The following is an 18,881-nucleotide window of genomic DNA, read 5'->3' as shown; positions in this document are numbered from 1 at the left end:
ATCAGGTCACCACCCTCCCTTTCTTTTTGTTCTCACGGTATTTTACTTCCTCGGTCCCTAAATCCTTTCTCCCTACAGTTGATTCTCTTCAAGTAAGACTTATAAATGCCAAACCTCTCTTTATGTTTTGAATCAGATAAGGACGATGATCTTTATCTGGGGGAAGGTAAAGAATAACAGAGAAAAGCAAAAGATATGCCAGACCCCACTAAAACATGGAAAAGTCAGAGAGAATCAAGTTCAGAAAGGATGGTGGACACAGAGGTAGGAACGTCCCCTCCCCTCCCTTCCTCTCCCCTCCCTCCCACTCCCTTCCTTCCCCTCTCCTCCCCTCTCCTCTCCTCCCTTCCATTTCCTTTCCTCTCCTTCACTGGTTTCATCTCTTGAAAGATCAGTTGCTTAGGTTTCTTTTCTGCACAAAATTAATTTTTTTTTCCTCTGATTTCTCCATTTACAAGAAATCAACAGTGTCAGATTGAGGCCATCACATCAAAAGCAATTCATTCAGCCTGTTTCAGAAAATATGTTAGAGTTCTACCAACATTTGTCATCAATTCAGAGAAACATGACAACCTTAAAAGTAAAGGGACAGACATCCAAGCCATGTCACCCACAGTGCGTCAGCGGAAAGGGTGGGTGACAAGGCTGGGGAGAGCCAGGAACCATCTGGCCGGGGGAGGGGTGTGCGTGGCAGATTTTCAAAAGCTTGTCATATTTGCTTTTAGAAAATGTTATTTTTCAGTGTGTGGCAACAAGAGTGATTTGACAAGAGTGATTCGAGATAGGGAGCAGAGAAAGGGGGGGGGGGGGGAATCTTCCCGACGTGGTGACAGGGCCTCACTGCAGAACGTGATAAGAAAGGCAGGATGTTCACGGGCTTCAGTTACTCACCCGAGAAACAGAAAGCAGCCAGTTTCAATGAAAACATAACGAGCAGTTGGCTCCCGAACTCACCTCCTGTGATTTACCAAAAATGTCAGAGTGGAATGACTCGTTCAGTGAGCCAGCAAGCATCGGAGCTATGTGTGAGCATGCCTGTCAGTGTGTGCTTGTCTGTGTCTCTATGTGCATGTCTGTGTGTTTATCTGTTTGTGTTTGTGCCTATCTGTGTATGCGTGTGTCTCTGTTTGTATGTGTTTGTTGTGTCTGAGTGTGTCTACGTGTCTGCTTATGTGGCTGTGTTTCTGTGTTGCCCGTGAGTCTACGCATGTGTCTGTGGGTAAGTGTGAGACCACAGACCCACTGCCATTCTGAGCCACGTGTTTGTGGTATCAGAGCTTCAGGAGACATTAGTGCTTACTATGGTTTGGATGTAAAATGTCCCCATAGGCTCACGTATTTGTACACTTGGTCCCTAGCTGATGGTGACATTCTGGGAGGCTGTGGAACCTTTTGAGTGTGGTAGCTAAGGAGAAGCCACCACTGCCCTGAAGGTAATGCCCACTCCAGGTTGGCCAGAGTTCTTTTCTATGTTTTGAGCTGCAGTGATATCATTCATGACCCTGATGCCGGCTCCTGCACCCACAGAGCATCCAAGTTGCTCCAGCCCCCCGCCCCATTCTCCCCACCACAGTGGATTACAATCCTCTGAACCCATGAACTCAAGTGAATTGCCCCTTAACAACAACAAAAAAATTGGTTTTGCTAGGCATCTGGTCACAGAGAGGAGAAAAGCAGCTACCAAGAGGCCTTCCTATTGCCTGACTCTGCAAGAGGGGGCCTTTATGAAGCACATACCCCAAAAGGACAGGCCATACAGTCAAGGACGTGGATGGCTGGTGCCTGGATCCTCAAGACACGCCAACCCTGTCACCAGGGCAGAAGCTGCACAGTGACAGTGTGAGGGAGCTCTGTCTCACTTATGTAGGAACAAAATTAACCTGAGAACCAAATCCAAACTCATTCACCCTGTGGTCTCAAGTTTCCAGAAAAAGAGGTGCGCCCTGTTAAACATCCCATATTATCTGACTGAATGACTGATGGTTTAAAATTCTTGGGATTGTGGAGAGCCAGAATGCCACATGTCCAGAGCCGAACTGTCTTGGGTTGTCTTTAGCCATTTGTTGCCAATCTCTGGTTTGACCCTATATCCTTATGACCATCAGGTAAAATCCCTTTTCATGACTCAGTGGGAAAAGCACATGATGTGCAAGTGTGAAAGCTGAAGTTTGGATCTGTGAACCAGCGTTAGAAGCCAGCCAGGCGAGGCAGCTAGCCACAGGAGGTAGAGACAGGATCCCCAGGGCAAGCCAACTAGCTAGTCTAATTGCTCAGTAAGCCTTGGGTTTAACTGAGACCCTGCCTCAATAATGAGATGGAAAATCATCAAGAAAGACACCTGGTGCCAACTTCGGGCCTCCGCATGCATCAATATCCACGAGTGCTCACACCCGTGACCATCCAGGCACCTACACACATGGCACACACACAGAAGGAGCGTACAAATGGCACCTTACGTTCACCAACCCAAAGCTCGAGAACATCAACAGGCAGCAGCTGAGACCTATGGCTGAGATTGTTCACCTCACTATGACCTGATACCTGATGTTTCCGTCAATATAGTTTAAAGGGCCTCGATTTACAACTTTTTTTGCTTTTACTGTAAAATCTTCATGAAAATGTTACCACATTCAAATATGGAATTTGGGGTAACCTAAGTCTGTGTTCTTGGACCATGGTCATTCATATTTGACTCCAGAGTAAGATCTCTTCTCTCTTTGAGGTGAGAGTTGGTGGGTTGTTTTTTTTTTTTCTTACTCTTTAGCTCCTGCTGGCCTAAAACTCACTAGGCAGATTAGGCTGACCTTGAACTCACAGAGATCAGTTTGCCTCAGCTTCCTGAGTGCTGAGATGAAAGGTCTGAGCCACCAAGTTTCAGGGACAACTGAGTTTATGAACCTTAGGCATACACACAAACACACAGAACGGGGCGGGGGGGAGAAGGAAAGAAGGAGGGGGAGAGAGAGAGGACGGAGGAAGCGGGGTTGTGGGGGGAGGACTGAGGGAGCCAGTGACTGAGACAGAGTGAGAATCCAGGCTGAACTATACAATTCAGCTCTCTCTGACACTAGAGTGCTACAAGGGACGTGAACTTGACAGTGGGTGACATGGGATGCCTGCCACTGAAAGGTTCTGAATCTCTCAATGAGGAAGCCCAGAGGAGAGGGTACAGGAGCATCCATGTTGCACACACCAGCAGGAGCAGGCTGGATGGTAAGAGGAAAACATTTCAACACTATGGAACAGCTGAGTGAAAGTGGATCCAAGACCCCCCAGCCCCCAAGTTGTGAGGTCAGGGTCTGTTTACTCAGCTACTGATGGAAAATTAATTTCATTTTAATTCTTGCCTGTTTCAGAATCCTCCAATCTCAGTAATGTATTCTAATGAGATGCTCCGAGCTCTGGGCCGATGGATCTCACAGTGAATGTTTGCAGTTGGGGGCAGAAACGGGCACATGGGATGGTGACCGATAATACAGAAGGATGCTTAGACAAAAGCCCAGGCCCAGAATTCTGAAATTTTGACTTAATCCTTTTTTGTGAGGCAACCAGGGAAAGCTAATAAAAAGCAAACCTTGCGATTGCAATAACATGATGAACGTGTGTCTTCAGTCCCCAAATTGTCTCTGTAGTCCTACACCGTACAGTTAAAAAGAAAAGCTGTGTGATCATATTTTATAACTGCCTCTCCGGAACGTCCTCAATATGCAAAGAGACCATAAAAACACATTACCGGAGAATTGCTCTTTCTCTTTCCCTTGGAATATGAGGCCCCCGAGCACAAAATGCAAAATAATGATGCCATTTACAAGTTTATAGACGGCTCGCTGCAGTTCATGGCTTTAAATTTTCTTAAAGGGTTTGCAGGTTGTGTTTTATTTAGGTGCTTATGGAACTATGATGGTCTTAGCAATAATTAAAAATTAATCAGGAATCCTCAGGATGCTCTCAAGCTTTAGGAAACCAATCTATTCAGATCAGAATCAGGACAGAAGCTGAAAGGATTGTGGCTTTCAGCTTGGGGCACTGAGGGGGTCACTTCTGAGGAATCTATCACAGAGAAACCCTACTGAGTGGCATGAACATAGTTGGAGAATTGGCACCCCTGGCATGGACAATCTGTTACCTACAGGTATTGAGCCTGCCTGGGGCCCTTGACTCTGCTTGAGATAATCTCAAAGTTCAAGACCTTTCTTTTCTCCATAACCTCATTCTAGTGCAGGGCTTCTGGCATCTCAACCCATGCCTGGAGGACTCTTCCTCTGCTCTGAGTTCTGCCTGACTTTCTCTTCAGGCCTGTTTAATGTTTCTTCCCAGTGGTCCCTTCCCTTCCCCTCAAATCTGAAGAGGACTCCTGCTCCTTTCTTGATTGAGGACAGCCATAACTGTATCCCATGGTATTTCTGTGTTCTTCTGTGATGGTTACCCAGAGATAGAGAGGACATATAACTGTTCACTGACTGGCTAAGGATGTGACTAAAGAGGTAACCTGATAGATCAAAGCCAGTGGGGTGTGTGTGGGGGGGGGTTCCCTTGAGTGGGACCCCCTGCCCGGTGGGGTCAGGATGGAATCCCGGCCGAAGCACCCTACTTCCTCAGCTGGTTTGACTCTTGCCCCGGCACTCCGCCCTGTCCTTGGCACATGCTGGGCACTTTATATTTTTGACTGAGCTGATAAATACAGTCAAGTTTCACACCACGGCAACCTTTCAAACAAGCACCAGGCAGGAAGAGCAATAGGAGGGAATGAAAGGTTCAAGTTCACTGTTTTCAAAAAAGATGTATGATTTTTAAATATGTGTGTGGATATGTGTGTGTATGAGTGCAGGTACACTCAGAGGCCAGAAAAGGGTGTCAGATCCCTGGAGCTGGAGTTATAAGCAGTTGTGAGTCAATTGACCCAGGTGGTAGCAGTATGCACTCTTAACTATTGATCCGTCTCTCCAGCCCTAGGATCACAGCTTTTGAGGAATGAAAAATATCCATTATTTCTTTGGTGGCACCTCCTTTTAGGGTCATGCTTAGAAAATTCTTTGCTTCTCTCCTTCAACCAATAAAATATAGCTCATCGGTACCATTTTGTGGGGACATTGTGCTGTCTGGTTTTTATGTCTAGACACAAGATAGAGACCCTCAATTGAGAAAATGCCTCCATAAGATCTGGCTGTAAGCAGACCTGTAGGGCAGTTTCTCAATTAGTGATTGATGGGGGAGGACCCAGCCTATTATGTACGGGTAGTGCCACTCCTGGGCTGGTGGTCCTGCTGCAATAAGAAAGCAGAATGAACAAGCCATGTGGAGCAAGCCAGTAAGCAGCACTCCTCCATGGTCCCTGCATCAGCCCCTGCCTCCAGGCCCCTGCCTCCAGGCTCCTGCCCTGAGTACCTTTGATAATGAACTGTGACATGCAAATACAAGCAAAATGTACCGTTTCCTCCCCAAACGGCTTTCGCTTATGGCGTCTCATCGCAGCAACAGAAACCCCAAGACAGCGTCTATTTTTTTCTTTTTCCTTTCATCCTCTGTTCCTGCCTCCCTTCCCTCTTTCCCTCTCTCCCCCTTCCTCTGTCCCTCTCCTCTTTCCTCCCTTTCTTCCTTCATTTTGACAGCACTTTAAATCTTTTGACAGCACTGGAATTCACTTGATACAAAGCTGTCCTTTAAAAGTTTCTGTCCACACCCTAGTGGTAACAAAATTTATGTCCTTATTTGCATTTGAGATGTCCCTCACAAGTTCATGTTTGGATGCTTGGTCCCCACCTGGTGGCCCTGGGTGAGGACAGTTTGGAGTCTTTAGGAGGTGGGGCCTTGCCGGAAGAAATGGATCACTAGGAGCCCAGGAGTGGGCCTTTGAGGGTGTTGTCTGACCCCGGGTTCCAGCTTTGCTGTCTTTGTCCAGGTCACCCATGACATGAACAGGCCCCACTCTATGCTCCTGCCATGAACTGAGCTGCTCTGATACATCGTCCCTGCCTTGGGGGACTGGAACCCCTGGAACCATGAGCCCCCTAAAACCTTTCCTCCCTAGGTTGAGTTTCTCCAGGCCTTCTCTCGTTAGAGTGGAGATAACTGGATCCTACACCTTTCATGCCCACTCAGTGACAACTACTTACCGCTGTCACCTCGGCCACTCAGCTCTTGTGGCGCCTGACACAGGGAGATCAGTGTTCCAGCCAAGACAAGAGGCCAGTCAGACCAGGGGAGTGAAATACCTCTTTCATGAGATGATAGATAAGCAAATTAGATATGCCAAGGCACAGAACCAGTACGGCAGCTTTGTTTGGAAGAATTATGGTCATTCCACAGGCTGTGCAAAGAGGAGGAAGCGATTTTGCTTGGAAGGAGGAATCAGAGATGGGAGGGGCCAAGCTGACGGGCAGCTGCCGCTCTTCATCACAGCTTCTTCTATTTGGTTTCCAACACTCCCAGGCGCTCTGACATAAGTGAAAGACACATGAGAGAAGGCAGCTTCTCTCTGAGCTACGTCTGTCACATGCAGAAGCCTGGGGGTCTGCAGCAGAGACCGGCTTCGCTACAGCGCAAGGTAGACCTACCTCATTGCAGACTACAAATCTGGGGCGTGTTACTGCATCATTAATAGTACATTTTTAAAATTTGATATTTAAATGAGATCCTCAATTGGTGTGTTGTATAATTTACATAATCCTTATTCATTTATTCTAATGCATCCAAAAGTTAGAGTGTAAACATTCCACAACCAGCATGCTCCCCCCGTGGGTCCTTTCATCTACCCTCCACTTCCAGAGGTTTCCCTGCACACACCAGTCCACGGGGACCTTCCCTCCCTTCTGTGAATTTACAAAGCAATAGGCAGTGTATCTGTTCACTCAACCAACATTTACTGAATAGCACCCACGTACCAGATTCAACATGCAGTTACTTAATCCCATGCATTTTCTAGTTTATCTGAATTTATTAATCTAGTTTATCTAATAGTCATCATCAACATGACAGGACCTAGAATCGCCTGGGACACAAGCCTCCGGGCACAGCCATGAGGGATTATCCAAAGTCAGTTAACGGAGGTGAGAAAACCTACTTTAATTATGGATAACACCATTCCATGATCTGGGGCCTGGGGAGGAATAAAGAGGAGAGGAGAGCGAGCTGAGCCCAGCATTCGCCTCTCTCTGCTTCCTGACTGTGGATGCTGTGTGAACGCCGCCTCAAGCCCACACCTTCCCTGTTAGGTGAACCGCTCCTTCAAACTGTGAACCCAAACCAACACTTCCTTCTGTACCCTTCATTGGTGTTTTCGTGGCAGCAGCAAGAAGGAAAACAGCCAACCCACTGACAAGTGTCATTGTTGCGTCTGTCTATTGTCACCTGACGCCCTGAGAAGAGGGAAACTCAACCGAGGCATGGTCTCCAGCAGATTGGCCCATGGGGGCCTTTTCTTGACTGATGATCCATGTGGGAAGGCAGCCCGTGGTGGGCTGTGTCATCCCTAGGCAGGTGGTCCTGGGTGTTACAAGAAAGCAGGCTGAGCAAGCCGGTGAGCGGCTCTCCTCCATGGGTTCTGCTTCAGCTCCTGCCCTGACTTCCCAAGATGATGGAGCGGGACCGGAGAGTCATGAGATCAAATAAACCCTTTCCTTCCCAAGATGCTTTTGGTCCTGGTGTTTATCACAGCCACAGAAAGCAAACCAGGACTATTCTCTACAAGCCATCCCATCTATGAAATGGACCATTAGAAAGGAACCGCTCCTGTCTTCCCACTTTGCATCTTTGTCCAATGGCGATGATTTGCATTCGAGGAGCACGTGAGATTGCTGACCCTTTGGCCAGGCTCTGCTTTGGGGAGGAGCCATGGGAACTGGAGCCTGAGTTCCATCCTTCATTGTCCACTGAAGCTACAGGTTTTGGACACATTACTTCACTCACTACCCACAATTCTCCTCTCGTATGGCTCACAATCTTGGCAGCTTCCGGTCCCCGCCCAGAGCCATCCCCTGCCACAGGCTGTCTCTGCTGGACAGTGCCACCAGCACTCACTGCCCCCTCATTCCTTCTTCTCATTACTTTTTCATTTTTTCTCTTGGCACCTTAGACCACTGAAGCTGTTAAATCTAGAACCTTCCTCGAGTCCTTCGATGCCTTCACTCACCTGGTGTCTGAAAGGCACAATTGAATACTTGGTAACCAAGAGGTCACAGTAGCCTGAGTGACTGTGCAGACCGGGCAGTGCTAGGCAATTTCAATGGCTTAAAATTGACTGGGAATTCATTTTAAATGTCTGAAAACAGGAACAAGTCAGTCTCTCTTCCATCTGTTCATGCACGGAGCGAGAAATTGCAGAGCAAAAGGGAACTCACCAAGAAATATCAAGAATTCCTATCTAGACAAAAAAATACATTTTTAAAATTTATTTTTATTTAGAGGCAAGGATCTTGTTGCCCAGGCTATCCTCAAACTTACTATATAGCCGAGGATGGCCTTGAATTTCTGATCCTTCTACATCTACCTTCAAATGGTGGGATTTCAGGCATGTGCCGCCACACCCAATTTATTTGGTGCTAGAGATTAAACCTAGACTTTCTTGCATGCTTGGCAAGGATTCCACCAAGTAAGCCACACCCGCAGCTTCCAGAAGAAATGTTATTTCTTATCTGAAGCTCTGAAGCTGCTGCTTACATCAAGCTGTTTCTCTCATGGGAACTGCTAGGTCAACCCATGTAGACACACCTGCTGTCTACACACAGCTAGTTCATGGAAACTCAGTAATCCAGAGCCTGATAGTTCATGGTTGAGTATGAGGTGATGCTCTCATTAGTGGCCAGTCAATTAAACCAAAATTATAACCTTCAAGCATGAACAACGGAAGCTAATTTTCCTATGAAATCAGTAAGCAGTGACTATTTTAACAGAATATGCACCTTATTTGACAGACTTCCTTTTTTATTCCACCTGACCAGCCTGGTTTGGGCAACACCTCGATTCTGAAGCACTGACCTTCTCTTTTATTATTATGGGCAAACACGCAGTGAACCCTGCGTCCTTTGAAGCATGCGGCACTGTGGCGTTGAGCACACTCATGGAGCTATGCACACGGGCCACGAGAAGGGTGTCCACCACATCATTGTCCCTCGCAAGACGGGGATACTGACCTCTGGCTTCCCGTTGCTGGCACTCCTTGCTCTTGAGCACAGGGTGTGAAACCCACATCCAGGGGTGGTGCTTTCGGAGCTGAGGGAGCAGATGGTGGGTGATGAGCCCCACCGTGCCTGCCAGGGCAAAGAGCACGATGCTGAGAAAAGGCTGCAAAGGAGGAAGAGATCAGGGTCAATGGAAACTCCTTCCTTTCCCTGCTGCTTTTTGTTTGTTTGGTTGTTTTTTTTGTATGTGTGTGCATGTTATGTGCATGCAAGTGTACATATACATGTATGAATGAGGAGGTCAGAGGCTAATCTTGGATGTCATTCACCAGGTGCCATTCATCCTGTTTTGTGAGACAGTCTCTCACTGGCCTAGAATTCACTACGCAGTCTAGCTGGCCAACAAGGCATGCCAGGCAAGCACTCTACGGACTGAGCCGTGTCCCCAGCCCTCTTCCCCTCTCCTGGGAATATCTATGTGCTGAGAGCTGCTAAGAACATGGTGAGGAAGTGACCCCTGGAAAAGGATGGGAGAATTCTGCCCCCTGGAAGGCATCCCCCGATGTCTTTATGGAAGAGCTAGAGAACACAGATGATAGAATGCCCTGGGAAGACGTGACTGTGCGTGCCCCACATTTGTGAAGAGGCAGCAGCGTTCTATAAGAACTGTGAGGTAGGGTCCCATGTGGCCCTTTTTTGTGCTTGTTCTCAGTAAAAATGTCCAAATGGTCCTGTCACTGTGACTTCCATCTCATCCCAGACACAGCAACTTTTTCTCTCTACTGACGGAGGTCTGGTGTCTGTTCCCAGCCCATCACACTAACAACTGTCCTTGAGTACAAGCTGCTCCATCACTCTTAGGGTCAAAATACCTCCCCCAGGGTGACACAAGGCGGGGGGTGGCCCAACTTTCCTCTTGGACATAGTTCTCAGTGTGCATGATCCTTAACTCCTCTGCCCCTCTGCCCTCATTCCATAGACCTCCACCAAGAGACCAGGAAGGGAGGACAGAGCCTTGGGGACACCTACCCGTAAGGACAGGAAGACAGTGCTGGCGCTGACTGCAAAGGAGAGGACAGCAGCTGCTGAGCAGACGACAAGATCTGATCGCAGGACATCCTTCTGGAAAGAGAAGGTTGGCAGGGAGGTCAGCTCTGTCTGGCTTCCTCAGCAGTCCTCACCAGGTGAGTCAGGGGCAGGACACCAACACTCCACATGCTGCTCTTCCATATGTCAGACCCATCCCCCAGAAGCATCGTTCACTAGCTTGCTCACCGGCTTCCACTGTGGACATCTCAGGAAGAGTGAGGCATGTGTGGTGCTACTGGATTAGCATACATGCACTACCGTGAGAAGAACACAGGTGTCTACACATAAGAAGCCTAAGGTCCCTTTCCACAAACTCAGACGGGACACACAGAGTCCCCACAGACCTCCCTCAAAGAGCCTCACAAAGCAGGGCTGATGCTAACAGTCTCTATGAGGTCCCGGGTGGCCTTGGGTGTCAACACATCTACAGCCTGGGGACACCACACAGAAGCCTTGCACATATTTCTTATACGTTGGACCACACTAATTGTACATTTTCATTCAACCATCAGATCTATAAACAAACAAAAGACCACCACATTTCCACCTACTTAAATACACACATCGCATGGGACTGCAGGTGAGCGTCACCCGACCTGACTCTCTTTTCTTGATTTTTAAATTTCAAACTTATGTAGTTTCTTCCCTACCACACCCCTAGTTCAATGTCCGTGTTAACACGTAGAGCTGGAGCCCTGACACTGACCATGCGTAGTGGGTGAGACCATCCATGCGGAGTGGTTACATCAACGGGATGGTGCAGGAAGACCACAACCCCTACACCATTGCATGCCATGTACCTAATTCACCTGTTCTGAACTTCCTTCTTGTAAGTCAAAAAGTACTAAGCACAGGAGGAATCAAAGTGATAGTGCACGGCTCTAGTTTCCATCTGTTGCAGTGACCAAAAGCAAAAGCAGCCCGGGCCAGGGGGATTTGCCCTTACACAATTTATCATTGAAGGAAGTCAAGGAGGAACAGCAGCAGGAACAGGAAGCAAAAACCACGGAGGAACATTGCTTGCTGGCTCACTTACAAGCTTCTGCTTAACCAGCTTTCCTCTACAGCCTAGCCCGCCTGCCTAGGGAATGTTGCTGCGCACAGTGGACTAAGCCCTCCTATGTCAATTAACCATCAAGACAATCCCCAAAGACAGCCCCACAAGCCAATGTGATCTCAGCAATTCCTCCGTCTACACTCCCTTCTCAGGTAACCAGGGCTATGTCAAGTTGACTATTAAAACTAATTAGGACAAACAATGATTTGAGATTTGATTTCTTTTAGCTTTATCTCCATCAAGGGAAATCTGATGTTGAAGCCTAAGAAAGTCTGTCTAGGGCCTGTTGCCATTCCTCACACTTGTGAGATACCAGCCCTCCCCAGAGGGCAAGTCTGCCATGCAGAGCATTTTCTGGCTGTAAAGATGGTTGACTTTTTTCTGTTTTTCTTTGGCATGAGTTTGTCATTCAAAATTACTAAATATTTGCCCATTGGGAAGACAAATGTTTTACCAAGTAATCTGATTTAAAATTGTGTCATATTTAATTGACCAGTTTTCCTGTTTGAAGGGTAAACAGTGGGCCATCAGTACCACGGTGGGCAGGTAAGTTTGCATTGTCCTTCTCTTAGGGGAAGGGCAAACATGAGCACAAGTTGTTTTCATTCTTTTCCCAAGTTGGACGGCATGTTAGAGCAATACTGTAATTAATTAATTGAGACAGGCTCTCCTATTCCAGGCTGGATTTGAACTTGCTCTATAGCTGAGGATGACCTTGAACTTGTCTCTACCCTTCACATTCTGTGATTACAGTCATGCACCACCATACCTGGTTTACCTAGTGCCAGGGAATGAACCCAGAACTTTGTGTGTGCTAGGCAAGCACGCTCCCACTGTGCCTCAGGCCAGCTGGCACTATGGTTCTTGTCAGATGGGAATGTCCCTTCTGGGAAACACAAATCATTTTACAGCCTTTCTCTACTTACAAACTTCTCTCTCCACCCATTTCCTTTTCTTACTCTAAGTTTGACACAGCATTGTTGAGGTATAATTTATGTATTCAAAATGTAAAGCCTGATGATATTTTAAGGTTATTCATTTTTATTCTGTGGATATGAGTGTTTTGCTTGCATGTATGCATACCTGGTGCCTGTGGAGGCCAGGAGACAACATTGGATCCCCTGGGACTGGAGTTATGGACAGTTGTGATCTGCCATTAGGGTACTGGGAATTGAACCTGGATCCTCTTTTAGAGCAATGAGTACTCTTAATCACTAAGGCATCGCTCCAGTCCCAGCATGATGAGTTTTGACACATACCTACCTCCAAAAGACCATCACCATTGATTGTTTAATTTAATGACTAAAATGTAGATTAACATATTGACTGACTCTGGGGGTTCCTTTCTGGCATTTGCCCACTCTGTCCCTCTCTTCACACTCTCTTTGTAGGATTACTGATCGGTTCCATGTTTACAGTCTGATCTCATTTTCATAATGTTATATAAATGGAATCACATAATGGGTGCTTTTATTTTTTTGATCTGGCTTCTTTTGTTCTGTCTTAGTCACTGTTCTGTTGCTGTGAGGAGACACTGTGACCAAGGCAACTCTTATAAAGGGAGCATTTCATTGGGGGCTGTCTTACAGTTTTAAAGGGCTAGTCCATGATCATCATGCCAGGAAGCAGACAGGCATGGTGCAGGAGCAGTTGCTGAGGGATTTGCATCCTTATCCACAGGCAGCAGGCAGAAAGAGGCATGAGCTTTTGAAACCACAAAGCCTACCCCAAGGGACACACATACTTCAGCAATGTCCCACCTCCTAATCCTTTTCAAATGGTCCATCAACTGGGGATTTAGCATGCAAATATATAAGCCTGTGGGGGTCATTTTTATTAAACCACCACATATAGTATAATTATTCTGATGTTTGTCCCCGGTTATTGTCTATTAGGCTCATTCCTCTTTGTTGCTGAGAAGCATTCTTTTGCAGGATATACCACAGTGTGTTATTCACATGTGGATAGGCCTTTGAGCGTGTTCCCAGTTTTGACTGTTTTAAATAAAACTGCTGTGGATATTCATGATACACCTCTAGGAATGTGCATTCTTTTTTTTCTTGTCTAAACATCTGGGGGTAAACAGCTGGCTTATATGGAACACTGGGGCTTAACTTTGTTGTGGTGGTTGTTTTTCAGGATAGGGTTTTTCTGTGTAGTTTTGGTGCCTGTCCTAGATCTCGCTCTGTAGGCCAGGCTGGCCTTGAACTCACAGAGATCCGCCTGGCTCTGCCTCCCAAGTGCTGGGATTAAAGGCGTGCACCACCACAGGCCCAGCTGGGACTTAACTTTTAAAGAAAAATTCTAAACTGTTTTCTAAAATAATTATAAGCCTTCTGCATTCTGGGTATGTGTCCTGGAAGTTCCATAGCTTCCCAAGGACATATTAATTTTGACTACGGGATTGGCTGTGCAGTCTAGGGCGTCTTCATTGCAAGTAATTGCCCGCCCCCCATTCTGGGTCACATTTTCTTTATGCCCCTCCTTTATAACTTAAAACAATAATAAAAAGGCATAATCTGATAATTTATGAGGCAGTAATGGATTCAATTTTTTGTTTTGTTTGAAACTGTTCCTTCCTAGGCAGCTGACATCATGAAGGCAGGGAGGAGAGAATGTCAGAGCGGGGGTCTCCAGGCCCTCAGGTCCCATTCTCCCACCTCTGGGTTTGGAATTCAGTGGGTTTGACTTTGATGTATGGTGTGACACAGGAGTCTGATTTTATTTTGTCATTTGTAAATGCTCACGTTTTAAGATTTTTTTTTTAATTTTTAATTTCTGTGTATCTTTGTGAGTGTGCCACTTATGTGCAGTCTCCCACAGAGGCCAGAAGAGGCTGTAGGGTCCTCTGGAGCTGAAGTTACATGCAGTTGTGAATACTGGGAAAACCAAGCTTGTCTCCCTTAGAAGAACATGTCTCCTCCGCCAAGGGTCACTGCTAACTAAGCTCATAAGGTGAGGGCTTTTTTTTTTTTTTTTTTTTTTGGTTTGTTGAGACAGGGTTTCTCTGTGCAGTTTTGGTGCCTGTCCTGGATCTCACTCTGTAGACCAGGCTGGCCTCGAACTCAGAGATCCTCCTGGCTCCGCCTCCCGAGTGCTGGGATTAAAGGCGTGCGCCACCACCGCCCAGCTAAGTGAGGGCTTTTCCTACAGCCCATGTGTTTGAAATGGTTTTGCAGATCCATGAAGATGAGGATCTCTCTTGCAGCTAAAGTCAACAAGGAAGTGGATAGGTGTTCCTGCCTTTTCTGGACAGTGAGGACAATTAAACTGATCTCTTATACTTGATTCTCACCCTAACTGTGTAGACCTCAGTGTCCCCTGATGGTAGGTGGCCTTTCACTGGACACCTTACCATGCAGCTCCAGAACTGATTTCGGTCCACTGTGTGAGAGCTGAAAATCAAGGGTCAAATTCTCCCTGATGCCCTTGAACAAAGAGCGCCCTGTCCTGCTTACTTTAATTCCCTACTTGTCCAAATTCACCTTTATTCTTCTCTCAGGCTTCTTGTTTGTTTGTTTTTGTTTTTTCTTAATAAGAATGGGGACGTATTTGATTCAGATTGTTTCACTTTAATCAGCAAGTTTGATGATTTATCTGCCTCAGTGCCAGGTGGGCAGGACCCCGTTTGATTTCCTCTCTGCCCCCTCTCCCTCCTGTCTTCCTAAAACTATAATCCCTTTGTGACACACCCTGGTGTCTATTGAAGGATTAGCAGGTAAAAATCCTTCTTTCTCCCACTGCTGAATGCCACACGTCGGATAATCGATTCTCGGTTGTGACACTGAATTTTCACACAATGTAGTCTCATGACTGACGGGCCCGCTTTCTGCCTTCCTCAGATGTGCTAATCCCACTCTGATCTTGGAAGGGTCTCTCCCTCTCTCTTTTTTCCTCGTGATTCAGCCTTTTTATAGACTCTTAAATCTCAAAGCCCTAAATTCCCCTTTCTCATCCATCTCTTTCAAGTCTTTCTTCCACGATGAGCTGCTATTTTTTTTTTTTTCTAAATAAACCTTGCAATCATTGGCCAGTGCGGTGAATTTGATTCCATTGGGAATGTTTTGAACTGGATTAAGCACAAAAAAATATTTTAAAAGGCTTTGCAGTTGATAAACCTCAGTCTTCCACTCCAAGTTGGGGGCGGTCTAGCTATGACTGTAGTGGGAGCTTCATCTCCATTTGAACAGGCTGCCCCACATCCTTTCTGTGTCGCATCTTGGTGCGGTCAGCCCCATTACCACATCGTGGGCTCCGCACCACTGTGAGCTTGGGTGAGCCCTGGTTTTGCTCTTGAAGGTTATTTGGGGCTTGTTGACGTGCTCTTGCTGTCCACATTTTCTTTCCTGTGCTGGCATCTGTGGGTCCTTCTAGCAATCATACTTGACTTTAATAAGGTTTTCTGTACGTGCTCTTTATAAAAGGCCCCTTAGCTACATTTTTCACCATTTCAAGCGTTAAACCAGGATATCCAGGGGTGATAATTTCCCCCATTTTAATGGTAAATTCATGTATGTTTAACCAAGAGATACATTTGTTCTTGGTGTATTAAGCATTTAAAATTTCTTATTGGCTGTGGCCTGTAGGAGCGGGGGGGGATGTGCGTGTGTGTGTGTGTGTGTGTGTGTGTGTGTGTGTGTAAAAGCTAGACATCAACCTCAGGTGTTATTCTTCATCAGCCATCCATCCTGTTTTTGACACAGAGTCACTCACTGGTCTGGAGTTTGCCAAGTGAGTTACACTGGCTGTCTAGCAAGCTCCAGGGACCGGCCTGTCTCCATCTCCCCAGTGTGTGCATGGGGTGGGGGTTGTTTACAAATGCACAGCATCACCCAGCTTCTATATGTGGGTTCTGGGGATCAAACTCAGGTTCTTATGCTTTTACCTCCCCAGCTGAGCTACCTCCCCAGCCCTACTGTGGCATTTCTGGTAGGACCCCAGGCTTCTTTCCTGAAGAGCAGTGTAAGAAGCTATCCTAACACTGTACAGCCTAAAGATCTAGACAGAGAGGGAACCAGAAAAACCTAGACCCTATAATGAATGGTTTACAAGAAGTTGCCTGAATTTTATACACAATAATAAGAGGTTTTTTAAAAATGTATTCATATTGGTTCATATTAATTGAATATAATGAAAATATCAATTCTAAACTTGACTAGGAGTTTTGAGAATGATGAACACAGGAGGAGGTGGGGCAAAACCCAGAAAGGCTATGTGCACAAGGCACATGGAAAAAGAATGTCGCAAACCATGAGGAAAAAGTTCAAAGCTTCATTACGCATTGAGTAAATTTTGGGGGTGACTCTGTGTGCATGATCCATCCCATCTTGCTCCTGCAGAAACTCACAAGCACACAGGCATCTCCTTTCTCCATCAGTGTTTCTCCATGTGCAGTCTTTGAAAACCTGGACAGAATAACCTGGTAGTTATTCTGGCCAAATGAGTCAAAACAGGGAGTGAGGGGGCTGTGTAAATGCCACTATCTAATGAAGTTCCTCGGAGCTTCTCCCACAAACCAAAGTTAGAAGGAGAGAGGTATACAGACCGAGGGGAAAGGGGAGCAGAGACCTGGAGAAACCCAATCAGGCAGGATTTTTAACTTGCAGCAAAGGTTAGATAACCAGCCTGGGAAAATGGATGTGATAACCCCCTGAAAATATTATGATTAGACAGGGATTCCTCAGAAAGACGAGCACAAACATCTTATTACATCACTAACACATCACAGTTTCCAGTGGACAAAGCTTATACAAGAACATGAAACTGGGGGCCAGTGGGAGAGCCCAGAGGGTGCAGGTGTCCTCCAGGCTAACACGATGATGGGAGTTCAAGTCTAGAATCCATACAAAGGTGGAACCATAGAACCAACTCCAAAAGCTCGTTCTCTGACCTCCACAGGCACATGTGGCACATGCACCCTTTCTCTCATCCCAATAATAAATGTATAAATGATTTTCTTAAAAGGCCATGAAAAGCAAAGAAAGCGACAAGTAACTTGTCACATCTAACTGCACTGATGACATGCTATCAGCGTCCATTGGGCAAATTTATCATCATATTACTCTGTGATTCCTAGCTTGCTTGTACTGTAATAAACGAGATAATAGAGACACATCACCCTTAGTCATAACATTAAGGAAGACTTCAGGAACATAGACTTTCTTAGATATCTATGAGGGGTAGGGGATAAGTCCTGTCCCAAGACCCCTGGTCCAACATTCACAGGAAGGCTCTATGTGTTGCTCGAAATGCCGGTGTCTTCCTTCATGTTTAGCGCTTAGCTCCACACTCCAGCAGCGTCTCCTCTGTTATTAAATACCTCACACTGATATGTCCTTGGATGCTGTCCTGCTTTGCCCTTTGTCACTGTGACAAAACACTCTGACCAGAGACACCTGGGGCAGGGCTGTTTACCTGGCTTACACTTCAGGTCACTGTCCATCACCGAGGGAAGTCAAGGCAGGAACTCAAATCAAAGCAGAAGCCATTGAGGAACACGGCATGCTGGCTCATGTGGAGAGTGGAGGAAGCTCTGAGTGACCATGTCAATGGCCATGTCACGGGCCAGTTGACCCATGACAAATTATAAAAGACTTCCTGGGAAGTCTTGATTATCAGTGTTTTTGAATGACTGATCCGTGTGTACAAATGCCAGCAACCGTGGCTTCCTTCATCCTGAAGTTTACAGGCTGAGACTTCTCATCTACAGAGACCTCCTACCGGAGACTAACTCGCCCCTCCCCTGTGATAAACACACTGAGGTTCCAGGTTGCTGTGCTCCCACCTGATTCCAGGTTCCCTGCCTGTGTGTCCGTGTGTCCTTCCTTCATCCCCTCACTGTCGCTACTGACGGAACCAGAGATGAGCTGCCATGCCGAGGTCTTACCACCGAATCCTTCATCCTCTGAGGGAGAGGGTCTGTGGCCGACTCTTCCAGGTTCTGATGCAAACATGTAGGAAGCAATCTGCACTGAATGAAGGACCTAAGAGTGGAAAGACACAAAGGGTTTTGTTTTTTAAAGTATGTGTCTCAGGCCCACAAGGGGAAAAACCAAATTCATTACAAAATCACAGTAGAAAGGAGACACTCAGGAGATCCTGAGGATGTTTTCATTTCAAATTCATTTATTATTATGATGATGATGATGATGATGTGTGCATGGTGGTGGGCACATGCGTGAGGGTCAGAGGACACCTCTGTGGAATCAGTTCTCTCCTACCATTTTGTGGGCTCTGGGAATCAAAGGCAGGCTGCCCAATCCCATTTCCCAGCTGAACCATCTCCCTGACCCATGTTTCAATTTTTAAATTTCACCCTGACAAAAGTGGCCAGGCATTTTAAGGGTATCAGTACTCTAACCACCAGCATCTAGGGATCTCCTGTTTCCTCTAACCCACTGGGCTGCATCCTCACCTGTAGTACCAGCAGAAGGCAACCATCCAGGCACATAGCTGACATGAAATATCATGCAAACCATGTTTAACTTTCCCACATCTCCCCATTTTTCTGTGCCTTTTAACCTAATGCACCTAACAGCCTAAGACTTCAGTATCTCTGACTCCCAAGTGAGTTATCTTAAGTCAAAAGGTTATGTAAGTTTGGTCAAATTATAGGACAT

General features: G+C 46.4%; 1 protein-coding gene across 1 annotated transcript in view; it reads right to left on the bottom strand.

Moving 5' to 3' along the window:
• Window positions 1-18,881, bottom strand: part of Pcnx2 (pecanex 2) — a 165,562-nt gene that overhangs the window by 68,490 nt on the left and 78,191 nt on the right. Inside the window, exons 17-19 of the mRNA XM_052728899.1 lie at window positions 18,149-18,245; window positions 10,146-10,238; window positions 9,129-9,279 (exon numbers count right to left, since the gene is read on the bottom strand). Of these exons, the coding sequence (XP_052584859.1) occupies window positions 9,129-9,279; window positions 10,146-10,238; window positions 18,149-18,245 (341 nt within the window). The remainder of the gene's footprint in view (window positions 1-9,128; window positions 9,280-10,145; window positions 10,239-18,148; window positions 18,246-18,881) is intronic.

The sequence above is a fragment of the Peromyscus californicus genome, unplaced genomic scaffold (assembly GCF_007827085.1).
Source record: "Peromyscus californicus insignis strain IS unplaced genomic scaffold, ASM782708v3 Scaffold_8__1_contigs__length_139910024, whole genome shotgun sequence".
Lineage (NCBI taxonomy): Eukaryota > Metazoa > Chordata > Mammalia > Rodentia > Cricetidae > Peromyscus > Peromyscus californicus.
Note: the sequence above shows the minus strand (reverse complement) of the source record. Positions and strands in the feature narration are given on the sequence as shown.